The sequence below is a fragment of the Oryctolagus cuniculus genome, chromosome 15, assembly GCF_964237555.1.
Source record: "Oryctolagus cuniculus chromosome 15, mOryCun1.1, whole genome shotgun sequence".
Classification (NCBI taxonomy): domain Eukaryota; kingdom Metazoa; phylum Chordata; class Mammalia; order Lagomorpha; family Leporidae; genus Oryctolagus; species Oryctolagus cuniculus.
The window spans coordinates 60662904-60689730 of NC_091446.1; the positions used below are offsets into that span (position 1 = coordinate 60662904).

The window sequence follows — 26827 nt, forward strand, 5'->3', positions numbered from 1 at the left end:
AGGTTTTTGGTTTATCAGACAGTTAGCTTGAGTGGACTCAAAACTCTGTCTTTGCTGCTACAAATGGCAGCTGAAATTTCTGTCCCATTCTTTTAGCTTAAGGGAAGCTGCTTGTGCCCTGTGAGTGCTTGGTTTTGGTTCAGCAGTTGCAGCAGGCCAGCAGTATGTGCAGAATTGAGGGTTTCACCTGTATGGCTTTATCTTTGCCAGCACCTCCCTGCCACTTTCCAGCTGTCGTAACCTCTCCAGACTTTGTCCTTAGATTCTTTAAACCTACAAAATTGTGGGTTCCTACCAAAGTGTTGGCCTCCTACTGGGACCTGCCCTTAGCTGAAGAACTACAAAAAGGGGAACTTACTTGCCAGGTGTTGTTCCCTTCCAAACAGGACATCTCTTCTCCCTTCCCCGCCATCTTTGATTTCAACTGGTTTTGGTTATCTTCAGTACTTTTAGGTAATGGACTTTTGTTCAAAGTTTATAGTGTTATTTGCAAAAGGATTGGTCTAAAAACATCTCGTCTACCTCTGTTGGAAGCAAAATCACATAAACTGTTTTCTTTTTAAAAAAATATTTATATGGGCCGGTGCCGCAGCTCAATAGGCTAATCCTCTGCCTGCGGCACCAGCACCCCGAGTTCTAGTCCCAGTCGGGGCACCGGATTCTGTCCCGGTTGCCCCTCTTCCAGGCCAGCTCTCTCCTGTGGCCCGGGAGGGCAGTGGAGGATGGCCCAAGTCCTTGGGCCCTGCACCCGCATGGGAGACCTGGAGAAGCACCTGGCTCCTGGCTTCGGATCAGCGCGGTGCGCCGGCCATGGCGGCCATTGGAGGGTGAACCAATGGCAAAGGAAGACCTTTCTCTCTCTGTCTCTCTCTCTCTCTCTCACTGTCCATTTTGCCTGTCAAAAAAAATATTTATTTGAAAGTCAGAGTTATGCAGAGAGAGAGAGTTCTTCCATCCACTGGTTCACTCCTCAATTGGCCGCAATAGCTGGAGCTGTGCTGATCTGAAGCTAGGAACCAGGAGCTTTCTCCAGGTCTTCCCACATGGGTGTAGGGGTCCAAGGACTTGGGCCATCTTCTACTGCTTTCCCAGGCCATAGCAGAGAGCTGGATCAGAAATGGAGCTGCCAGGACTCACCGGCGCCCATATAGGATGCCGGCACTATAGGCAGCGGCTTTACCTGCCACACCACAGCGCCAGCCCCTGATTATTTTCCATTCGTGTCTTTCCCCTTTGCAAATGCCACTTTTTTTGGGGGGGGGGTAAGATTTATTTCAAAGGCAGAGTTAACAGAGAGACAGGGGATGGGGATCTTCCATCTGCTGGTTCACTTCCCCAAATGGCTGCAACAGCTGGCACTGGGCCAGATTGAAGCCAGGAACCAGGATTGCCATCCTAAGTCTCCCACCTGGGTGGCAGGAACATCCACCTGGTTCCTGAGCACATTGAGCCTGGAGCTGGACTGGAATCAGAGTGGCCAGGACTTGAACTGGCACTCTGGTGTGGGATGTGGGGATTCCAACCATTGGCCTAACCTGCTGTGCCACAGCACCTGCCCCTAAAGTGGCATTCTGGTGGTGAGAAATGTGTAGGTTAATGTTTGAATAACCGGGGACTGTAGCCTAGCTTAGCTGATGCGTAATACCATCACACTTCCCTTCAGCCAGACCTGGGTGCTGTCTCTGAACAGGCTGAGCTCTCACACAGGCTGTGTTTGCGTGCCTTTCTCCTACTGGGTCCCAGAGACCTGTGCCTTGTGGGGTCCTGGCTCCCCCACATACTGCTGTTAGCAGTCTCGCGTCGCTGGGCCTCACTTACCTGTCTGCTGCTCCTCGAGGATAGAGGTCCCTGCCCGGTGCTGGGCCACAGAAAGTGAGCTGCATCCCCCTTGCCTGGGCCTGTTTAGGACTTTTGTTACATGAGTACGCAACACTTTGCGAGCTTTAGCCTCGCTTCCAAACTACATGGGAAGCTTCCAGGATCTAGGCCCGTAAGGCAGGGTGTTACGGCTGTCACCAGTAAATGGTGAAGCTGGTTTTGTTCATGAAGTGTAGGTACGTAGTAGGTACGCTTTCTCTGTTCTTTCCCTGTCCACTTGCAGGGGGAGCTGCAAGGCCCTTGAGCGCACCGAGCCTTTAACCCCAAGTGCCCACGTTGACAGGCCACCTGCCTCTGACAGTGGTGTTGCCTTCCTGGCGCTGCGTGGTGCCTTCCACAGATGCCCACCCTTCCACAGCGCCCGGTGCTCCACACGCCCTCTGCCGTGCCTGAGATGCCACCCTCGCTGCCTGCCATCCCCAGCTCTCACCCCTGCTCAGTGTGGTCTCAGCCGGAGGTGGGGGCGCCTGGATTCCCCTTCTTCCTGCCCCTGCTGTGTGGTGTTCGATGGGGCGTGTCAGCTTCTCGCACCTGCCTCTTCCCCATCTGAAAAGCAAGTCCAGTTTCCTCTGCCAAGAGATCACACAATACTAAGTACATGGTGTTTGCTAATGGTTTAATTAGATTTGACTTTGAGAAGTTGCATTGTGGTAAAATCGACATCACATATAATGTACCATTCCAACCACAAGTATGCAGATCAGCGTCATTGAGCAAGCTTCTCCACCATCCATGTCCATAACTTTTTCATCTTGCAAAACTGAAACTCTCTACCCATTCGCCAGTAGCTTCCCATTCTTTCTTCCCTCTGCTTTCCAGTACCCACCGTTCTGTTTGTCTCTATGAATGTGACTCTTCCAAGTACCACATCTCAGTGAGACCGCACGGTCTGTGTCCTTCCGTGACTGGCACTTAGCACAGTGTCTTCAGGATTCGTCTGCGTCGAACCTTGTCAGCTTCAGAATTTCTCGTGTGCGCATCGTCTTCCTTTTGAAGGCTGAATCCTATCCCACTGCCTGTATACGCCGTCCTGTTCATCCTTTGATCCATCGATAGACACGTAGGTCGCTTCCCTCTGTGGTCTGTTGTGAATAACACTGCTGTAAACGTGGGTGTACCCGTGTCTCCTGGAGTCCCCACTTTCAATTCTTTTGGATATATTACCAGAAGTAGAATTGTAGGATCATTTGGTAATTGTCATGTTTTCAGGGACTGCCATACTGTGTTTTGGTAGGGGCTGAACCATTTTACATCCCCACCAACAGTGCATGCAAGGGATTCTGTTTTGCCACATCCTCACCAACACTTATTTTTCATAAAAAAAAAATGTTTTTTGTTTATTTAATTTGAAAGGCAGAGAAAAAAAAAGATCTCCCATTTGCTGGTTTGTTCCCCAAATGGCTTGCAAGAGCTGGGGCTGGCCACACCAAAACCAGGAACCCAAATACTGGGCCATCACGTGCTGCCTCTCCAGGCGTGCATTACCAGGAGACTGGAAACAGAGGTGAAGCTGGGACTCAAACCCAGGTACTCCAACATGGGATGTGGGCATCCCAGTGGTGTCAACCACTTTGCCAAACATCTGCTCATTTTTTTCTTAAGTTATGTATTTGAGAGTCGGAAGGGAGGAGTGAGGGTGGAAAGGAGATCCAATACATTGGTTCATTCCCGAGATGCCCACAACAGCTGAGGCTGGGCCGAAGCCGGGAGCAGGGAACTCAGGAACACTATTTCGGCCGTCACCTGCAGCCTCACGGTGTCCGCATTAGCAGGAAGCTGAGTCAGGAGCCGGAGCTGGGAATCAAGCCCAGGAACTCTGATGTAGGGCGTGGGTGTCTCAACGACCAGGCCAAAGCCTGCTCCCAGCACTTCTTTTGACAGTGGTCATCCTTATGGGTATAGAGGATTTTTTTTTTTTTAGCCCTTTTTTCAACACTTAGAAGAAAATTATTCCGAGTCATCCTTGAGATTTGGACACTTCCATACTTCGCTCTTCTACCAGGGGTGGACGGCCCACAAGGTTCTGAGGTCACTTCCAGGCTGCCTTCTCCTGGTTTGTTTTTAACACCTTGCTCACCTTCCTTCTCTCCTGTAGCACAGTCAGCCTTTTTAGTGTCCTCATGAGCCTCACGTGTCTGACTGCTGAAGAACATCAGTGCAAAATTATTTCCAATTACAGGCAGCAAAGCAGACTTGGGAAGTCCTTGAAGCTTCCAGATCATCCAGAACCCCTCCGTGAGCGAAGAAACCGCGAGTTCCGGTCTCTGTTCTGCCACTTATTAGCTGTGTGACCTTGAGCTAGCTCCCCAGCCCTTCTCAGCTTCCCTGTCACGGGCACAAGTGAGGACGGATAGCGACCTTGCGGGCTGTTTGGAAGACAAGGTCCCCGCGAACACTCCACCTGGACCTGGCGCCGAGGACTGCCGGGAAAACACCAGACCCACGGCAGTCTCCCCGGCCTGGCCGGAGATAGCCTGTCTCCACTGGGGCCGTGCTATTTGGCTTGGCGCATATTTGTCTTTCTGTCCTGTCCTCCCTGTTATATTGCAGCCTCCCCAGTGCCAGTTGCAGCCACAGCCATCGGTTGCCCTGCACCTCAGCCCAGAGCCCACGGGGTGCTTGGGGCTGTAGCAAGAGCCCCGCACGGGAGTCCCAATGCCAGAGCTGGGAGCCAACCCTGCTGCCAAGTTGCTGGGAGCCTTCCTGCCAGACATCTGGGCCTTTGGCTTCTCGGCTGCCAGCAGCTTCCTGCCCACGTGGGCTCTGTTGACTGCCTGAGTCTTCCCCACTTCTGGCGAGACGCTGGCTTCAGCCGGGTCAGCCGCGCCCCCCCCCCCGCCCCGCCCCCGCCCCGAGTCACCTGTGTCACGAGGTCCGGCCCAGAGAAGAACAGGCAGAAGCTCCCACCGAAGTTGCTTAGGATGTTTCCCACAAAGAGGGACGCTACACCCTCCCCTTGCTACCAGCCCGCACATCTTGATTCTTTAGTGCCATTCTCCCTGAAGCAACAGCTGTTGATGTGACCACTCCACGCTGCTGCTTCCTTGCACATTCATTTGTTAGGTGTGCATTGAGCACAGCCTGGGAGCCAGGTGGACGTAAAGGTCATCCACAGTCAGAGACAGTTGTAGAAGGACAACTGACCAGGAGCCTGCTGGTGTATGTGCGTGCGCAGGGAAGGCTCCCTGGAGGAAGTGATGCCTGTACTAAGAATGAGTAGATAGATATTAGCTTAGTGAGAAGCACATTTCAGGTAGACACGGAGAACATGTGTCCCACGTGTAAAAATACTCGTGAAAAATTGTGAGCTCCTGAGCACACCCCAACAGGGGGCAGTGGGTGGGCAGTGGCACAGAAGAGGGGCTGGCCTGTGAGAGGCCTTGACTGCAGGGTATGGATTTGAGTCTGAGGCCACCAATGAGATTCATGCAGTAAGCTGCATGTGTGTGACCACATCTGTAATCGCGTTTACGTGGGACGCCTGATAGACACTTGCCAGCCTTGTGTGTGCATTACTTCCATCCAGACTGTCTCCTGCTTTTGCCTGCAGCCGCAGAGGCTTCCACATTTGATGTGTGGGAATTTATAGGTCGGTGCTTGCTAACTGGCGGATCTGACAGGTGAGTAAGGCTGTCACCTGCAGAAAGAGCCAGGCAGGACGCCCAGGGCTTTATCTACCCTCACGAGTCGTCTCAATGACCAGCCTCGCATCTGGTCCTCAGGGGGTGGTGGGCATCCCACCTGCCTTCTGTACTTTACAGAGTTGGTGTCAAGCTCAGATGAGACACCGTCTGTGATAGTGCTTCCAAAAGTATGCAGCAAACGGTGCAGACACTAGGATGTCTTTACATTTATTTGTTTCTTCTTCAATTTCTTTCGTGGGTTTTAAAAAGAGGTTTATTTATTTATGGTTTGAAAGGCAGGGGTCACCAAACTTTTTCTGTAAAAGGCCAGATGGTAAACGTGTTCAGCTTTGCCAGTCACGGGGACCATGCTTCTTGCAATTTGACCTTCTGTGCCTTGCACTTGTCTAGAAACATGGACTTGTAAAGCTAGGATTCTTCCATGTCCCTTTGAAAAAAGCCAGCACAGGAGGTGGCTGCCCTCTTCTCAGGCAAAACAGACTATATAAATAAATCTTAAAAAACAAAACAAACAAACAAAAAAAACTTGCACTTATCAGAGTCCAAGTTGCTCCGCCCCCCAAGTGGGTGCTTCTGGTTTCTGCCAAGCTGGAAGCTCTTTAGCAAACTTCAAGGCTGCTTTTCAAAAAGGCTCCTGGCTGCTAACCCTGTCAGATACACCCCAGAAGCCTGCCTTGGTCTGGAAACCTCCCCTTCTCACACTGTCTTGGCACCATCTTCTCTTAGGCAAACATCCGGGCACCAGGGCTTGCTCTGTCTCCCCCACATGCCTGTAGTCTGATAAAAGTTTCAGGCCTGCGTTTCGATGACAAGAGCCCCAGAACCCCAAGGTCACAAGACATCTGTGCCATCTTCAAGTGGCACAAAGCAAGGGTCACCCGGGACGCTCTTTGCAGTCTCTTGGAAAGTCTCTGCAGCTTTTCCTGCCCGGACAGCACCTCCCCAGCACTGGGGACAAAGCAAGTAACCTGCGGACGCTTTCAGATCCACTTCCCGTGGGGGAACACAGCACACAGTACAAAGCCGCGCTGTAACTGCTCTTCCCCACACCGCCCCTGCCGTTTCACACAAACTCCTGGCAGTCACACCAAGCGTTTAGAGAGCAAAAATTCCACCTGCCGGGAGAAGCTGTTTGCCCCCCTGGTAGGAAATCCAGAAGTGGAGCAAAATGCAGAACCCCAGGGCCCGTTGCCCACGGTGTTTTATTCTCCCTTCCCCCGCAGGTCGTGGGGACCTGCATCCGACGGGGCTCTCAGCATTCAAGGCTCTCCCCGATTTTCCTCATATAAAGAAAGGGGTCAGGGTTGCTTCTCTTGGGAGAGTGACATCAGCTGGGATAGAAATGGAGCTAAGGATCAGAGGGAACAAAGAATTTTCTCCAAAAGAGAAAGCCGGACACCTTCCCTGCAGCGCCGAGCAGATGGGTCCCCGTGTGCGTAGACTTGATCTAGCTGTAGCCGCCCATTAGGAGATAGCGACCTAAAACCCCGTGCCCCACCTAACGCCCACCTTTAACAATTTCTGGATCCCTTTCCTTCCCACCTGGAGGGCTATGTTTTCTCAGCCTCTGGCTGCTAGCTGGCTGGCTCACCAGCTTCCCAGTCTTTGCGGGAGGTCTTGCGCTGGGTCCTGTGGCCACGGCTCAATCCTGTGAACCTTTCTAGTAAACCACATGACAAACAGGGCCCGTCATCCTCTGTAACTCCATCATCTACCCTAATAGTCACCTTTGTTAGTTCTAGTCTGAATGCATACATGAGGTGTTACTGACACCACAAAATAGCAGAGAGTTGTGTAAATTAATTCTAACTGCCCAGGCACCGCTTGGCCCAGTGCTTGCCCTGGGGGGCTCTGTGATGAAAGCCAGATGGGAAAACCTCCAGCTTGGGTTGTCAGACACTCCCGTAGATGAGGGCCAGAGAAAAACAGATTTTCTTTGCTTGTACGCAGGAGCAGGAGGCAGCTGCTTCCCTGTCCTCTCCTGGGAAGATTTCTTGGAGACCAAGTAGCCAGGACCCCGGCCTCTCCCTCTAGCCTTTTGGGATATAAATACATCTCTCCAAGAGACGCTGAGCCTCATTTTCCCTTGACGTGTAAACACGCCCTCAGAATTCCGCCAGTGTCTTTGTGGCCTCTCACAGTTTAGTTGTAAAATAACAGAGCCCAGGAGCCCGAGTTTGCAGCAGAGTTTATCCAGAACTTCCCAACTAACTCTTCAAAGATGCTGCTTCTCTCACTGGAGGGACTGTCAGGCTGTGTGTGGGCTGCGACATGGGGCTGTGAGCTGGATCCAAGAGATTGCTGCTATGGTTCCAGGCACTGGGGGTATGGGGAGCCCGAGGAATGGAGAAGTAAGCTCGCTTTGAGACAAGCTTGGGCGACTGGGGAATGGGGGTACCGTCTGGTGGGCCCTTAGGGGAGGGGATATTCCACGAGTGAAAGGAGAATGTTCATCTTAGGTGCAGAAAAAGGAGCATGAGTGTGCTGGAGAGGCCAGCAGCCAAGAAGCAAGTGTATTTAAAGATGTCGGATCTTCTGGGCTGAAACCCAAGAGAGAGAGGAAAAGAGAGAGTGTCTGGAGCATGTGAGGCCGGGGGAGAGGTCAGCCTCTGCAGGTGGACCTCGTGTGCTGGCCTGGACACCCTCGGGGAAGGCCTTCCTGACGCCCTGGGGCAAAGGTGCAGTAGTGGACGGCTCCGTCCACTGCCGGGAGCAGGGGTCAGGCGGCCCTCCCGCTTCGCCCTCAGAGCTGCTGGTCTCCTGCAGTAGTTCTCTAAGGCAATGATTTTGGAAAATACGCTGTCCTGCTGAGCTGCAGTCACATCTGCCCAGGTGTAGCACAAAGTCTGAGAATTCCCAGCCCTGTGGTTGAACCCTGTTGGTCTTTAGCGTTTCCAGCAGCCTAGAAGTGCTTCTTGGGTAAAGCTACATTTACATGACTTGTTTCCCTGGAGTGGCTTTTATCTTTTAAAAGTCAGTATTTTAAAAGAGGCTAGAAGAGTCTGTAATCAACTTGAAAGCAGCGGAGCAGGGCAGACAGTCTGGGGGACTGTGAAAGAGACCATTGATGCAGAAACGCCGTGATGCCTTCCAGATTGGGCAAGAGCTGGCATCCGGCTGAGGGGCCTGGGGACCTCCTGTGGGCATGGACAGCCCCTCGTCCTGACTCAGGAGCAAACCCCATTCATTGCTCTGCGTCCAGTGAGCCCCATTCCCCATCAGTAGGACAGAAGCAGGCAGGCTGCGGTGTCTCTCATGCTTTCTGCCAGGCGTATGCGTTTGCGTCTAGTCTGGCGGCAAAAGACAGCATTACGTGTTTACCTCCTAAGGCACAGTGGGGCCTGCTCCCAGCCCCTGTCCCCACAGAGCCCTGCTTCCTTGGAGCCACCCACTTCCATGGAAATCCGAACAGCCCCTGGGCTGGGCTGTGTCCGGGCGCTTTCATCAGATGCCAGGGATTACCCACTCCTGAAATAAGTAGTGGGGTGACTCATGGCTTGCCTCTGCAAGTGCTGAATTATCCCTGCAGTGATGCCCAGGGTGCTATTTGCTTATTGTCCCCGTTCTACAAGACAGCCTCTCAGGAGAGGTTGACAGGCGCCCACCTGTTCTGTGACCGGCTCTGACAGTTCTTACCCTCCCCATGCAGTGAGGTAGTTCTGCCCCGTCCAGCGGGAAGTGCCCGCCGTGACCTTTCCCAAGCTCTGAGCTAGCCGTCCTAGTGGGAGCTTCTGCATCTGTTCTCCGAGCCTGTGCATCGTAGATGGGGCCTGGCTGGCGGGTGAAGCCGTGGGAGCCCTGGCCCCCTTTTCTGTAAGCGACCGTCCGTGTGGCACTCTCTCCAGCACAGCATTAGCGTGCTGAAAGCACCTAGTGGTGGGCAAATCTGGAAGCGCGATCAAGCCCTTCTGCTCACGGCAGGACCCGTGAGTGGGTAATAGAGGTCAGGTCACTTGACCAGGTGTTTCGGTCACAGATACTTTTTGCCGCAGAATAGAAAGCCTTGTAAAAATGGCATGAAAGAACTGGAACACGCGAGGAGGAGCAGATCCGCCTCACGTGACGAGAAGTATGAAGGGAAGCAGCCTGGGGGGAGTCCAGCCCGGCAAGGCTTGCTCAGAGACTGGGGCTCCCTCTGTCTCTCCGTTTTGCCTTCCCGAAAGGGTGGCCTTTTGACATCGTGCTTGTCACCTCTGAGCTACACAATGACAGCCTCTTCTTCAAAAAAGATGAAGAAAGGGTCTTTAAAAATCAGGAAAAAAGAAAAACAACTGTCACTGGCCACACGTGTGTGGCGTGTCTGCCGCTGTTCAGTGCACCTGGGGACTGCTGGGTGGGCTGTCCCTCCTCCTCCACGCTGGAGGAGGATGAGGGGAGCGCTGACTGGGAACGTGTGTGGCATGGGCCTGCATTCCTTGCCACCAGGAGTCACAATAAAACAGTACTCTATAGGAGATGCTTCTCACAGACAGAGCAGGGCTGTAGGATTTGCCAGCATGAACCGGTTTCTCCCAGGCGAGGAGGTGGTCATGGTCGGGACAGGTGTCTGTGCAAGTAGGCTATAGGAATTGAGAAAAGTCAGGAGTGGCCAAGAAATCCCATGCACCTGCCCAGTGCCCCATAAGAAAAACTCCAGGTACTAAGAACAATGTAGAACAAGAGTGATCGAGGTTACTATCCCTCCTTTGGGGAAAGAAAATGTTCAAGAGTGCTAATGTCAGTGGAAGGAATGTCATATCTTATTGAAGATGTTCTAGATGTTTTCCTGCCATATAGTTTAGGCAAGATACTGTTCATATTGAGCAATCGAGGTCATTGATAAATACTCAAAGCACACAGTCAGCGGAAATGGAGGATTTGAGCCCAGGTCCATCTCATCAATTCCAGGGCCCCTTTTTAATCCTGTGCCATCTTGGCTTCCCTAGTGCCCCACAGGGACAAGTTTGGCTCTTCTTCCTCATGCTGGTCCTGTCTGGGCACTCAGAAATGTCTGAGAAGAGCATTCAGGTGGGAGGCCCAGGAATACGGAGAATTGCCAGCTGTGGGTTTGTTCTTACTGCCCTCTGGCCACTGCTCTCCCACTGGGCGCTGAAACCTCTTCAGGGCAAGAACTGTGCTCTCTTTGCTGTTGCATTCCTGGAAACTGGCATAAAGTAGGTACTCGATAACTATGTGCTGGGAAAGGGCTGACTGAGGGCTGTGCCCTTGGAACGGCGGGGCCCTGTGAGTGCCGAGGCTGAGCTTCCATAGCCACCCGCTGCGTGCTGCTTCAGTGGTGCAGGTGAGGGGGAGAGAACGTAGTTCCAGCTGAAGAGATCAGAGGATCGTTCATGGGAGAGCCACTCGGCATTGGAGCCCATCTCAATCTCAGATAATGGGATTTTGAAACAGAAGAGTGCTGTGGGCTCACAAAACGCAGATAAGGTCGCAGGCGGGAAGGGGCAGGCTAGTCAGGGAGGGAAGTCACCGCTCAAGGGGAACAGTCATTGTTACCGAGAGAAAAGCAAAGGAGCTGTCAAATGTGCTTGGGAAACATCACATCAGGTTGTTTGTTCCAGCAGTTCTCAGAGCCTTAAGCGGCCTTGGGACCCCTCTTCTGGTGGCATATTTCATGGAATGAGTGTTGCATGTTTTGAGAAATGCTGGCCCCAGCTCAGCCCCACGTGGAGAGGCAAGAGAGACGGCTTCCTCGGGCCCACAGAACAGAATCTGGATTTGCAGCCCTGGTGCTCCGGGTCGGGTAGCTTGACCCCCCGCGGAGGGCTTGTCTGTAATGACAGCTTTAAAAGAAGAATGTTACAGGGAAACTTTATCTACTTGGCACGGCACTGTCTCCCGCAGTTTTGTACAGTGGTATTTTATAAGGCACCTGGATGACTACCGGAGGTCAGGGCTGCCAGTCGCTGTCACTGCCACTGTGTGGCCTCCAGAGTCCTAGGAGATGGTGACAGATATGGGTTCCAGTTTGTCTGAAGGGCCACAGCAGTGCCCAGCCATTTTCAGGGAGATACTGGGATCAGGGCAGATCACAGCCCGTGCCCTCCCCTTAGCTATCCCTGTACCTCACCTGTGGCGCAGCACCCTGAAATGTTCCCCCAAAGACACCACGCCCTGATCCCTGGGACCCATGCCCTTATCTTACATGGCAAAAGGGACTTTGCAGATGTAATTAGATTATGGACTTCACATCAGGGGGGCTGCTGTGGGTTGTCAGGGGACCCAGTCAGTCAGAGACGTTCACAATGCCATTGTCACCCCAGGCAGCATCTCTCAACACGTGGCCTTGGGACTCGTTTTATTCCAGAGCATTTCACATGAGTCCTTAAAAACAGAATTGTCTCTGGCTAGGGGCAGGAGGGCAAGTCAAGCAGAATCCAAGTGTGAGAAAGATTCAGTTTTGTCTCTGAAGGGACAACAGGCTAAGAAACGCAGGTCCCTTTGAGTTGCTGAGAGAGGCGGCTGTCTGCCTGCCACACTGGAGCCGGGATGTTCTCCATCCTCAGTCCTGTGACCATAAGGAACTGAATTCTGCCAGAAACCTGAATGAGCATGAAATCGAGTTGCTTCTCCCAGCTGCCCTGGATAAGAGCCCAGGCTGGCCAACGCTGCCTGCCAAGCTGTTATCCACAGTGCAGAGCAGCCAGCAAAGCCACCCGACTGCTGACCTGTAGGCTGTGAGATAGTAAATTTGTGTTGTTTTTAAGCCACTAAGTTTGCAGTCAGTGATTTCAGCAGCCACAGAAAACTGACACACTTGGGTAAAGTCTTGAAATACATCCAAAAGGAGAAGTCTTGAAGGAGAAATGAGGTTGGAAAGGGGCACCGTAGGGCCTAACGTGCTTTGGGACTGAGTATGGATCCATATTTTAAAAACCAGTTGGTTCAAGTCTTTCACTTCCTTCCCTTCCTGTATCTCTATCCACAATGAAGGTGGTGGTCACAGGCAAAGGGCATCACAGGCTGGAAGGGCACCCCATGGAGGCTGACTCAGCTGATGGGCTGTGCTCATGGATGTGTCCGTCCTTTGAAGAGGTGGTGGCCACTGATGACTACTCTGGACAGGTGGAAGTGTCTGGGAGAAGATGCTCCTGAGGACCCCCACTGGGGGACAGCTCTGCCTCTTGGGGGAGCCTTTAACCTTCAACAGAGGAACCATTTGTCAAGGGGTCCAAAGTAAACGTCTCAGCCGGCGCTGTGGCTCAATAGGCTAATCCTCTGCCTTGCAGCGCCGGCACACCAGGTTCTAGTCCCGGTCAGGGCGCCGGATTCTGTCCCGGTTGCCCCTCTTCCAGGCCAGCTCTCTGCTGTGGCCTGGGAGTGCAGTGGAGGATGGCCCAAATGCTTGGGCCCTGCACCCCATGGGAGACCAGGAGAAGCACCTAGCTCCTGCCTTCGGATCAGTGCGGTGCGCCGGTCGCAGCGCGCCGGCCATGGCGGCCATTGGAGGGTGAACCAATGGCAAAAGGAAGACTTTTCTCTCTGTCTCTTTCTCTTACTATCCACTCTGCCTGTCAAAACACACACACACACCACAATGACAAAGTAAACATCTCCCTGCTTGAGGAAGAATTTCAGCTTCCGTAGTAGCAGATCATCCAGCCACCCGAGGGTCCATAGGGCAGCAGCCAGGCCCCCCCCACACCTCATTTTGTTTCTACCTGTGGTGGAAAAGGTCTGCCTTCTCTCACTTTGCTGCAATTAAAGGGAGACATGGAGAAGGTCTTTGCTTTGCTGGCCCAAAGCCTGTCTTCTTTTTTATTTCCATTTTGTTTGATTTTTCTGAACTCATTTGATGCTGTAACACAGTAGATCTAATTATTAAAGGCTTCTGAGGTTTTTTACAGAGTGTCTTATCTCTGATGAGAACCACCTTGTTACCAAATACTTTCACTTTTAAAAGTTCAGGAGTAACTTTAATGTTAAAAAAAAAATTGGTGGAAACTCTGTACTGGATAAAAGAGCAGTTTAAAATCAGGGAAGCTTCTTGGGTTACTTAGAACAAAACATCTTTTTTTTTTGTTTGTTAAACTTGAGTGTCTGCAGGCTGTTTTATTTGCGGTCTGTTGTCATCTCTAATGCACATAGAAGATACCTTTCCCACAGTGATTCAATTCAGGCGCCCAAAGAAGACAGTCTCAGATTTCATGGTCTAGGTAATTAGCTGAGTTGGAGCAGCTCAGTTAAACCATTTGAAGGTCAATAATGCATGAATTTCTGGCAGACTGCCTAGCACACAGTCCATAAACACGTTTGAATAGGGATGAGATGTTTTTATAGTAAGTTTGTATTTTAAAGTATATTAGGATTAGTTTTGTCTAGAATTTAATTTTATGACAAATTTGTTTGACATGACACAAAGTTCAGATATGAGCACTTTTCAAATTTCCAAAGAATCTTTCCTCTGTTTTGTGTGTTTGATAGCAGTCTCTGTGGCCCTTAAAAATAAAATTCAAGTACCAAGAATTAAAATGCCAGGAGCAGACCATCTTGGAATTTTTTTAGATGGCTGAAGAACAGAAAAGCTGGTGCTGTGGGGCAGTCGGTTAAGCCACTGTTTGCGACTTGCGACAACCATATCCCATGTCAAGAGTTGCCACTCCGAGGTGCAGCACCTCTGCTTCTGATCCAGCCTCCTGCTAATGCATCCTGGGAGGCAGTGGATGATGGCCCAAGTATTTGGGCCCCTGCCACCCATGCAGGAGCCCCGGATGGAATTTCTAGCTTCTGACTTTGGCCTGTCCCTGCCTTGCTTGTTGGGGGTTACTTGGGGAGTAACCAGCCGACGGAAAATACCTCTCTCTCTCTTTCTCTCTCCTTTTCTCTCTCTTGCTCTTTTCTTTGTCACTTTGCCTTCCAAGTAGATGAAAAGCAAACATTAAAAACCCATCAAATATAAACAGAACTTTCCCTTAAAGGTACAGTTTTATATAAAACTCTCATCTTTTCCCTGAAATTTGACTTAGAGCAGTGAGAGACTGCAATAAGCACAAAGATTCTTTTACTTCAATGATGTTCTTAGTGAACAAGCAGACGTAGGAGTGGGCCAGGCAACTGTAACTGGATTTTGGCCATTTTCTCTTACTTGGGGACTTTAGGTCACAAACACAAACTGTGTTTCCTCTAAAATGGTTGTGCTCACAAACCTCACCTTAAACCCATAATCCCTTTCAGCCATGCCATGAATGTGCTGGTTCAACCTGGGTCTAGCTGCCCGTGGGACACCTGTGCTCAGGGTGCTGGGCCTCATCAGGCCACTTCTCATGGCTTCTGCTCCCCACACCCACCAGCCCTGGGGAAGTGACCTCACTGGACAGGCCAGGACGCTAATACCAACTCTCCCACTTTTCAGAGTGTCAACTTTGAAGGCCTGCCCTGGATTTTACTGAAAGTGGTTAGCTTTTGACAGGGAAGAGCTCAAACATTTCATTTAATTCACCTTGTGTTTTTTTCCCCCTCTTCAAAAATTTGGGGGGGGGGTTCAGTTTGTTTTTTTTTTTTTTTTTTTTTTAAAGATTTATTTATGTGAAAGGCAGAGTTACAGAGAAGCAGAGAGAGAGAGAGGTCTTCTTCTATCTGCTGCTTCACTTCTCCAAATGGCCGCAATGGCTGGAGCTGGGCCAATCTGAAGCCAGAGCCAGGAGCTTCTTCCAGGTCTCCCGCTCGGGTTCAGGGGCCCAAGGTCATGGGCCATCTTCCAGTGTTTTCCCAGACCACAGTATAGAGCTGGATCAGAAGTGGAGGAGCTGGGAGACTGGAAGCAGCACTCCTGTGGGTTGCTGGCACCGCAGGCAGCAACCCCACCTGCTCCGCCACAGCACCGGCCCCCAAAAAGTTTTTAAAGGATGCCTGGCTGCAACCTCTTTTTCCAGCTTCTTACTAAGGCAGACTCTGGGAGGCAGCAAGTGATGATGGTTCAAGTAGTTGCCACCCGTGTCGGTGACCTGGTGTAGCCCTGGCTTTTGCGGTCACTTGGGGATTGAACCAGCAAAGGGTCGATCTCTACTTTTCAAATAAATAATTTGTAAAAATCCATCATACTTTGCTTTCATCATAACTTGGAAATTAAAAAATATTTTATATACCAAGTAAATCCCTTTGGAGTACAGCAACGGAATCAAATTAACAGCCACAGAAGTCCTTTACAGAAAGCGTATCAGGCACGGATGGCCTCAGCTAGATGGTTCCATTGTGTTGATATATTTTGTGAAACCAGTTTTTCAGCCCAAATGCTTCCTCTTTTCTAAACACCCAAAAGTACTGTGTAAACAGAGGGAACATTGTTGCCAACTGTTTATTTGCTCTCTGGCCCAGTCTTTCAGCCTCTGATCCCTGCTCCAGATCAAGGGTCAAAGGTCCCCAGCAGGCCAGGACTTCCGGGTGTGCTTCAATTACTCCATAGTAGTTGGGGATAAAGCCATTGGGTCTGGCTTCTCTCATTGTGAAATCCAGTTATATCTATACATGGGATCCTCCACACAGAGTTCACTTTTGGAGAGAAACTCTCTAGGCTGTTGCCTTCCAAAAACCAAAGGAGTGCAAAAGCAATTGTAGCCTGGGTGTAAGTCCCATAATTGTCAGAGGTGTCCCTGTGGTAGGATTCGCCCCGCTTTCCTGCACAAAGAGAAGGCTCTCACTGATTTATGCACCTGAAACCGTCTCCTAGCAACGGACTATGAAGGAAAGGCACCAAGATGCTTTCTCCGGACTTTCTCTAGCACAGCAGCTCCAACAGCGAAAAGGAAAAACAAAGGCAATTCTTCCTCCTGGTGGGCAGTAGATTTGTTTACTCTTCGGAAATATATAGTCCCACACCATGGTAGGAAGCATGAATGAATTTTCCAAGAGCATCTGTGCATCTGGCAAGCAATATTAGGATTCAAAAGTTGTTTGCAGGTTTAAAAATCATGTAAGAAAAATCATGTTTGTCATACACTCTGTTAATGAACAGTAGCACTTTTTTGAAAAATATTTTTAAACTTCTCTTTTGAACTAATTCTAGATTTACAGGGGGACACAAAGCAATGTATAGGGATGTTCTTCCTCAGCCCCATGAAGAAAACTATTTTGTCTCTTGGTTTGCTTATGAAAAGAGGAAACAAACTTAAGGATTGAATTAGAAAATGGGCTACTTCCGTTCTAGCCCAAAGGCATAGTGGTGACCGGCATCCTGTGCTCCCTGAGAGCATGGTTCTGTCACAGAAGTGGGCCACCAGCACACACTCTGGCTCATCTCCTCCCTTTCAGGGTCCTCCCCATGCCCAAATCAATGCTCAGAGTGACTTGGGTTTAGGGAAAGTGTGAAATGAGTGAGGCTCCTCCACTTTGACTATGACCTTGTCTAAACAAGATAAGAGTCGGAGAACTCAAGGGGCTTCCACAGCCTTGGAAACTCATGACTGGTGCATAGGGAGATTACTGATGCCATAAACAGGAGTGTCAATTTGTAAAGTCAACAACAGGAGTCACTGTGCACTTACTCCTCATGTAGGATCTCTGTCCTTAATGTGCTGTACACTGAGGCTTAATGCTATAACGAGTACTCAAACAGTATATTTCACTTTGTGTTTCTATGGGGGTGCAAACTGTTGAAATCTTTACTTAATGTACACTAAACTGATCTTCTGTTAAAAAAAAAAAAAAAGAAAAGAAACTATCAATTCCCAACTTGACTCTCACTGGGATTAAACATGACAATAGGTCTGATCTGATTTCATCATCATTTAAAAAAAAAATCATCTATTATTTTTCACTTTATGTTTCTGTGTGGGAACAAACTGTTGAAATCCTTACTTAAGGTATACTAAGCTGATCTTCTGTATACTAAGATAATCGAAAATGAATCTTGATGTGAATGGAAGGGGAGAGGGAGTGGGAAAGGGGAGGGTGGTGGGTGGGAGGGACGGTATGGGGGGGAAAGCCATTGTAACCCATGAGACGTACTTTGGAAATTTATATTCATTAAATAAAAGATAAAAAAAAAAAAAAAAAAAAAAAGAAATGAGTGAGGCTTCAAGGAGGATCCTGCGGCCAGGCGAAGCCTTGTTCGCTTTCGCTTTCGCCTTCTCCTCCTCCTCCTACGCTCTAGCCCTCATGGAGGGGAGATCTTCCCCGGCCCCTCCCCTCTTTTTAGATTGAGGGCCTTTAGTCCAGTGAGGACTGGACCATCAATTCAAGGTCACCTGTTTTGAGAGGTGGAGAAGAGATGTAAGCGTTTAAAGTCACTTGTTTTAAACAAAGCACGTAAGGTTATATTAAAGGAGGATAAAAACATTGAAAGTCGTGCTTTACTTTCACCTTTTGATTGGTTGAGGAGGGAGATGAAAGAGAAGAAAGTAAATCTGAGATGCGGAGGGAAATGAGACACAAAGGAGACGGCCCAGGGAGAGAAGCTTAGGAACCTTAGCTTGGAGGTGAGTTTCAAGGAGGATTTTGAGTTGGAGATGAATTCACATCCAGTTGCAAGGCATCATCTGTAAGCGCCCTTTTGAAATGCTGATTGATTGATGAGCCATTCACCCTTGCTTCCGGGAATGCTGCAGGCACCCACACACCATCCGATGGGAGAGCCACAACCACACCAAGACAGCAGAAGCAGACAGCAGTCCCACCCTGTGATGCCACCTTCAGGCCCAGAGACACCATCTGCCAGGAAGAGAAGCTCAGCTGAACGAGGGAATAGAACAATGTGATGGTGAACGTCAGACACCTTTCTTAGGGAAGCCCTTATCTTCATGCAGATACGAGCAGGACTACCATTGGCTGCTGGCCAGATTTGGCTACAGTGCTTCACACCTGGCCAGTCCACTGCCTTCCTTACCCTTCAACAACCAGTGCAATGTACTGGCTTTCTCTGCTATCACTGGGGGCATTCACTGCAAGCCATGACCAAATTTCTAAGTAGTTTAACTTCCTTCTGGCTACACCTGACTTTCCTTCCAGCCCCAGGACCATGTTTGTTGAATGGGTGACTGAACGTTGCCATCCGCAACGCTCTAACCCTTAGCCACTCCGAAGGCATTTGTTCAGCAGAATGGACATCCCTGGGAAGTCGCTGGAAATGCAGAATCCCAGACTCAGCCCCAGACTTTCTGACTCAGAATCTGCACACTCACAAGATTTCCTGGTGATTTTCCTATACACATTAAAGTTTTAGAAGCACTTGCTGGCCTCTCTAGCTCTCATCCATTTCCATTGGAAATTGCCACCTCTGCCAAAGGCAAGGCTTAAGTCACCTTGAGACTTGGGGCTTCTCTACAGTCTTATGTTTGAATTTCCCAGAATATCTCAAACCCCCTTCCCACAACCCACCCCTCACTCCTACTGTTGTCTCCTCCCAGTCATGTCCTCTCTCGTCTAACTTTACAGAGAGCAGATGCCCGTGCTGTGCTAATGTTTTGCCCTTTCTGCCTCAATGTATTTCTGGTCGTCTGCCACACTCTCTTCTCAACCTCAGACAAAGCATTATCTTCTCATTGCTAAGCTAGTTCCTCTACCTGTGCTCCTGATACACGTCCCTTTCCCCTTCCCTGGGATCTTGCTATCTTCCTGGTCTTTGCTCTCCTAGAATCATTTCCATCAGCTCCACAGAGTCTTTCCTTTGTTCGTTTTTCAAGGCAGAGATCTCTTAAGAAAATCACAGTAGGGATAGGGTATTGTGGCCCAGTGGATTAAGCCACCACTTGAGGCGCACACACCCCACATCAGACTGCCTGGATTGAGTCTCAAGCTACTCCATTTCTGATCCAGCTTCCCCTAATGTGTTCCTGGGAGGCAGCAAGGGATGGCTCAGGTGGCTTAGTCTCTGTCGCCCATGTGGGAGACCCATATGGAGTTTCAGGCTCCAGGAATTGGCTTGCTCCAGCCCTTGCTGTTGAGGGTGTTGGAGGTGTGGACCAGCAGAGGAAAGATGTTCTGTCTCTCTCTCTCTGCCTTCCAAATAAATAAGAAAATCACAACATACACAGTCACATTCGCATGTGCTGATTCCTCCCTCGTTTTATGGTCTACTTTTCTCCATTTCACAGTCAGGTTTCCGACACCAGTGATCTGGAACACTTTCATCCGGGATGACTTAGCCCTTCGGGGGACATTTGGCAGTGCCTAGAGACATTTTCTTGTTGCTGCAACCATGGGAAATGCTGCTTTCACTATAGAGGCCAGGGATGCTATTAAATATCCTGCACTGCAAAGGACAGTCCTCCTTCCCCCAGCGAAGACTTAGCTGGCTAGTGTGACCGACCAGCTGTGTTTGCCTCTGACTTTCCCAGTTGTCGCCCTGGAAGCCCCGTTTCCCAGGAAACCTCTTAGTCCTGGAGATACTGAGACTTTAGGCCACTCTCTCTGGCCCCAAATGTCAAAAGTGCCATAGCCGAGAAACCCTGCTCTTAAAGACTTGTTCACTTCACTTTTAATCTCACCAAGTTCCTTCCCTTCAATTTGACCTTTACTTTCTGTCTTCTACTGAAACGGTTTTGAATGTCACCAATGAACACCTTCCCATCCAGAAATCCAGGGGCAAGCACGTGGCCTAGTGGATGAGATGCCCCTTGAGATGTTGAGATGCCTGCATCCCCTGTCAGAGTGCCTGGGTTCCACACCTGGCTCCACTCCTGACTCCAGCTTCTGCTAATGTGAACCCTAGGAGGCAGAAGTGATGGCCAAAGAAAATCTTAGGGCCAGCATTGTGGTGTAGCAGGTAAAGCCACTGCCTGCAATGCCGATATCCCTTATGGGTGCCAGTTCATGTCCCAGCAGCTCCAGTTCCCATCCAGCTCCCTGCTATGGCCTGGGAAAGCAGCAGAGGATGACCCTAGTACTTGGGCCCCTGTCCCTGATATGGGAGACCTGGAAGAAGCTCCTGGCTTTGGCCTGGCCTAGCTCTGATCATTGCAGCCATTTGGGGAGTGAACCAATTGATGAAAGATCCCTCTCTCTCTGTAATTCTGCCTTTCAAATAAATAAATCTTCAAAGAAAAAAATATATATATATTTGGATAGGCAGAGTGGACAGTGAGAGAGAGAGACAGAGAGAGAAAGGTCTTCCTTTTCTGTTGGTTAACCCCTCAATGGCCACTGTGGCCGGCGCACTGCGGCAGGTGCACCGCACTGATCCGAAGCCAGGAGCCAGGTGCTTCCTCCTGGTCTCCCATGCGGGTGCAGGGCCCAAGCACTTGGGCCATCCTCCACTGCCTTCCCAGGCCACAGCAGAGAGCTGGACTGGAAGAGGAGCAACCGGGACAGAATCTGGCACCCCAACCAGGACTAGAACCCGGGGTGCCGGCACCACAGGTGGAGGATTAGCCAGGTGAGCCGCGGTGCTTGCCTAACATGGTTTTGCTCCGTGTCTTCACGCTGACTGGGAACCATTTCTGCCTTTTCCTTCTTCAGATCTTTCTGATCACCCCGTCAGCAAAGTGTGGAATGGTAACAATGCCCAGTCAGAAGACCTATTTTTGTCACTTTATTTGCTTTTAGACAATTACTTGAGCTTTCTATAACTTTATTTTAAATAAGAGAATAATCATCTCTACCTTTCTAAGATATCTAAGGTGAAAAAAGTGCTTTGAAAGCTGTATACTGCTTTATAAGCATTGTCTAACCTGAGCTGGTAGCAACCTATGCCTTTCTTGGTGAAATTCCTATCTCTTGCTGGTAAAGTTGTAGATAGAGACCAGAAAGCAAAATTTTTTCTTCCATAATTTCTGTCACTGTGCATGCCATGTTAACAGGTTCTAATGAAGGAATAGCACCTTCACCTTTATGGTCTTGGTAGCTATTTTTGGTTCACTAATTCCAAACACCTTATTCTATATCAGATTTCTCACCGGTCCCCTCTTCTTTTCTCCGATTTAGGTGATGTCTTTCCAGTGCAAATGAACCCGATAGCGCAATCTCAGTTTGTGCCTTTGGCTGAAGTTGTGTGCTGTGCTGTATCTGATATGAATGCAGCTCAGACTGTGGTCACACAGGAATCGCTTTTGGACCATCTGATGAAACATTACCCAGGTAGAATAATACATATTTCTCTATTTGCAGGTTATTGCATGTTTTTGGTTTCTGTTTATAGATAATGATAAACACATGTGTAAACTAGGAGATACTCTTTTAAAAAAATTCTACAGAGTCTTAAATCAGAATCTTGCTAGAAAAGGTCTTGCATTGACAAATTGGATGAGGGTATTTATTTTACTTTCCAGATGAACTTTTTTTTTAAAGATTTATTTTATTTAATTTATTTGAGAGGTAGAGCTATAGAGAGGTCTTCCATCTGCTAGTTCACTCCTCATATGGCTGCAATGGCCAGAGCTGGGCCAATCTGAAGCCAAGAGCCAGGAACGTCCTCTGGGTTTCCCATGTGGGTGCAGGGGCCCAAGCACTTGGGACATCTTCCACTGCTTTCCCAGGCCATAGCAGAGAGCTGGACTGGAAGTGGAGCAGCCAGGACTTGAACCGATGCTGGTCCCTAAATGAACTTTTTCTAAAATTACGTGATTATGGCAGTAAATAAATCAGACTCTGTAGAAACGAGTACAAAGCAAAAAGTTCATTTCCTTCAATTTTTGTATTTACTCATCCCAGAAATGATGACTGCTGTTGTTTATGGGTTCTTAGTATGCTTTCATAAATTAATTTGAATACAAATATCTTTTTGATAACATAAATTGGATTATTCTGTGCATTCTCTTTGTACTTTTTTGAAATTCAAAAACATTTAAAACAGGTAAAGCCTCTGCCTATGATGCTGGCGTCCCATATGGGTGCCACTTCGAGTCCCAGCTGCTCCATTTCTGACCCGCTCCCTGCTAATGGCCTGGGAAAGCAGTGGAGGATGAGCCCAAGTGCTTGGGCCCCTGCATTCATGTGGGAGACCTGGAAGAAGCTCCTGGCTCCTGGCTTCAGAGCGGCCTAGCTGCGACCATTGTGGCCACTCGGGGAGTGAACCAGCGGATAGAAGATCTGTTTTTCCTTCCCCCTCTCTCTCTGTTAACTCTGCCTTTCAAATTAATAAATCTTAATAAAAACATATCGTTGAGGTCATTCCATACCAGCACATTTTGATCTCATTTTTAAAAAATAGTTGCATTACTTCCTAATACATGACTGTAGAATGATATTTTAAAATTTCTTTTATTTAAATTTATATTATTTCATTTATATTTTGCCATTATAAAATGAATATACTTGGAGCCAACACTGTGGAGAAGTGGGTTAAGCATGCTCCTGCGGTGCCAGCATCCTATATGGGTGTTGGTTTGTGTCCTGGCTGCTCCTCTTCTGATCCAGCTCCCTGCTGTGGCCTGGGAAAGCAGTAGAAGATGACCCAAGTCCTTGGCTCCTGCACCCACGCAGGAGACCTGGCTCCTGGCTTTGGATTGGCACAACTCTGGCCATTGCAGCCATGTGGGGAGTAAACCAGTGGATGAAAGATCTCTGTCTCTCCTTGTGTCTGTAACTCTCTGTTAAAATAAATCTTTAAAAAATGAATATACTTATAGAAAAATCCAGAAAACATACAAAAATAACTACTCATAAAACTACCACCCCCAAAGGAAACTACTGCTAACATAATGTTATATTTTCTGTTTTTTATACCAACATTTTAAACATTTTTTTATCATTTTGAGCCCGGCTATTTAGAAAAGGGAATTTCTTCTAACATCGTTATCTTTTGCTTTGACAAAGTACCTCATCTAAATGGCGAATTGTCTTTCTTCACCTAAGCACAGACTGGAGTTTATCTTTTCTTAAAATTCTTGCAAACACTGAAGCCATGAGACTATGGGTTTCAAAAGTTCTTGGTTTTTGTTCACTTAGAACACTTTCCTCAAAGTTTTAAATTTTTGATGGGTTTGTATTTGAATGAATTCAGACCTTTTTCTTCATTTAGTCCTTAACCTAGAATGTCTCTTTATGTGGGCCAAATTATATTCCTATCATGCAATTAAAGTATGGATATTATTAATGTCTTTTATATTGTAATTATGTATATTAACCATGTTACCGTCAGCTCTGCCTGTCTGACTTGCTGATTGCATTCAAAGTGTTTCTTACTCAGGATCTATCAATGCCAAATGCTTCTTCGTTTTAGGCATTGCAATTCCATCTCAAGATATTCTCTATACCACTCTGGGAACACTGATAAAAGAAAGGAAGATTTATCACACCGGGGAAGGTTACTTCATAGTTACTCCTCAGACTTACTTCATCACGACGACCACCCCCCAGGAGAACCAGAGAGTCTTCCTCTCAGATGAAAGTCACCCGGGGCCCACGTCCGTGACCTATCTGGTGAGCGTGGGGCACTGTGCAGAGTCAGCCGGGGAGGATGCGGCCCCCGCTTTCCATTGTCAGTCCTGCCAGTGCTTCCCTCAGGATGCTGAGCAGCCACCGACTGCTGCAGAAGGGACTAGAAAAGCCCAGAAAGGCCCAGGGCTGTCCAAACCGTTAGTGCAGCATCGGGCCATTTCAGTGTCCGAGGGGGATCGTGTCTGTGAGAGCACCAAACCTTTACCATACTCCAAAGACAAAGACAAAGGCAAGAAGTTTGGTCTTAGCCTCTTGTGGCGCAGCATATCCAGGAGGGAGAAGCCCAAGACGGAGCACAGCAGTTTCTCCGCCCAGTTCCCACCTGAGGAATGGCCTGTCCGAGATGAAGATAACTTGGACAATATCCCTCGAGATGTTGAACATGAGATAATCAAAAGAATCAACCCCGTTTTGACTGTTGACAACTTAATCAAACACACTGTCCTGATGCGAAACTATGAAGAAGAGAAGCAATTTCACAGCCAGGGCACTTGCACTGAGATGCTGACAGCCAGACATACATATCCTTCAAAAGAGAGAGTGAGGAAAAGGCAGGGTCGGTCTGCGAAGCCCCGGAGGCGGGGCCATTCACACAGGGACAGGCACAAAGCCAGGCGCCAGGGGAGCCAGCTTCAGCCAGCAAACAGGCTGGACCCACCCCGGGAGCTCCCTGCTGCACAGCCCACCCCCAGAATCAAGAGCCCGAGCGAAGCAGTGGTTCAGACACCACTTGGTGAGGAGCCAACAGTGCTGGGCTCGCATTGGATTTACAAGAGGCGAATCAGTAATCCTTTCCGGGGCTTGTCTCTCCGGGGGAGCCCAGTAACCAGAGGGCACAACGCTGAGAAGACCAGTGACCTGAAACCCAGTCCGCCTTTGCAAAGGTCACGGTCTTGGGATTCCTTGGGGACCTTTGATGGTGACGCCAAACGGCTATGTGCTGGGCACTATAGTGATAAACCCATGGGAGAACTCATTCATGTGAATAACTACTTTGCCAAACCTAACAGGGATGCCTACAGAGATCCTCTCTTAAATTACCCTCAGTGTAGTGTACAGAGGAACAGTAGTAAATGCGGCTCACTTAGGGAAAGCAGGTTAAGACGTGATGTGTACGGCAAAGATGAGGTAATCCCAGAAGTTTTCAGGAACAGTCATGCTCATTTTGACAAACTAGGGAAGACCAAAGACACACAGCATCTCCTGCCCTCACCGAGTTCTTCCTCGTTAGACCAAACACCCACTGCTTGTAGATTAGTTGATAAAGCGATACACCAGTTTCAAAATCTTGGCCTTTTGGACTACCCAGTTGGTGCAAACCATTTAGGACAACCCGAGAGACAAGACAGGGACTCAGAAGAGCTAGCTAGGAAGGCATTTGTCCAGGATGCAGAGGCTGAGGGTCTAGATAATGAAGGGCTTTCGGCCGACGCTCAGGCCTTGTATCAGGATGAAGTGGAGGGTGAGGATGGGGCCTGCAGTTCGTTGTATCTAGAGGATGACGACTTTTCTGAGAACGATGCCTCGTGTGAAATGCTGCCTGGCCACAGGCCGTACTCCTTTGCAGGGGAAAGCTTGTGGAATCATTTAGGAAGGCAAAAAGTGACTGAAAGATCTTCGAGTGAATACAGTAGCAAAATGGACAGCTTTGAGCCTCAGATGCCTAAAAGAAATGAAGATTGCAAACCCGTTGGGTTGCTCATCAACCCAGGTGACAGCCAGAAACCTAACGTTTCTGCTGAAACCTGTGAGCTAAATTCAGGGATCCGGTTTGGTTTTAACTATGAAGGAGACCCCAGGGTTGCTGACTGTGTACAGCCTCCAGCACCTGCTGATGGCAGTGTGTTTGATTACTGTAGTGCTAGGAAACCCTTTTCTAAGGCTGAAACCGTACAAGACTCTGTTGGTGACACAGGAGAGAAAACATCTGGCTGGAGTCGGAGTCCACAGAACCAGGAAATGAGAAAACATTTCAAACAGAAGATAGAACTTTTCAGTGCTTCACATCTGCCAGTGTTGGCTGAAGATGTCCAACATGAACACAGTCACTTGGAAGGAACAGAAACTCACAGCATGGCAGGAGACAGTGGAATAGATTCTCCACGGTGAGTGTTTAGAAGTGTTTGATTAGCCACTGTCGCACAGGCATTATTTAAATCAAGGGTACGTTGAATTATGTAGTGGGAGACTTTAAAAAAAAAAACAGATTTACTTATTTATTTGAAAGGCAGAGTTAGAAAAAGGAGAGATCTCCATCTATTGCTTCACCCCCAAAGCCAGGAGCTTCATCCAGGTCTCTCACGTGGGTGCAGAGATCCAATCACTTGGCTCATCCTCCACTGTTTTCCCAAGTACATTAGCAGGAAGCTGGATCGAAAGTGGAGCAGCTGGGACTTGAACCAGCACCCATATAAGATGCTGGCACTGCAGGCAGAGGCTTAACCTTCTACACTACAGCACTGGCCCCAGTGCGAGACTCATGAATAAAAGCTTATGTATACAATTCTGTCAACCTTTAAAACTGAATAACTTGTATATAGAAATAGAGTTGGTTTTCAATGTGACCTAAATTTTACTAATATATCGAAGTAGGAACTGCTATAAACCAAGCACTTTCTGAACCAAAGGATGGAAGTTTTTACTTATAATCCTGGGTCTATACAGGTATATTTTTCACTATAATTTGTTTAATACTGTTTAAATTATAAAAGTAATATAATCACATCAGAAGATTTAAAAAGTACTGAATGGTCTTTTAAGCACTTCTAATAATCTTGCCACCTAGATTTTTTAAAAAACTATTTTATATTTGGTACATTTATGACTTCAGATTGACCATACATCTATATAATTTTGTCTACTATGCTCATACTGAGTTACTATTTTCCATGTTGCTTTTTTCAATTAGTAGTATATCATGGATATTTTCTTTCTTTCTTTTTTTTTTTGAGAGGCAGAGTTAGAGAGAGAGACAGAGAGAAAGGTCTTCCTTCTGTTGG

General features: G+C 48.6%; 1 protein-coding gene across 3 annotated transcripts in view; it reads left to right on the forward strand.

Moving 5' to 3' along the window:
• Nucleotides 1-26827, forward strand: part of STOX1 (storkhead box 1) — a 38011-nt gene that overhangs the window by 9122 nt on the left and 2062 nt on the right. Inside the window, exons 2-3 of one of the 3 annotated variants that reach the window (XM_002718450.5) lie at nt 21375-21527; nt 23611-25933. In XM_002718450.5, the coding sequence (XP_002718496.3) occupies nt 21375-21527; nt 23611-25933 (2476 nt within the window). The remainder of the gene's footprint in view (nt 1-21374; nt 21528-23610; nt 25934-26827) is intronic. The other 2 variants (XM_008270037.4, XM_008270038.4) reach the window with 2 other exon arrangements.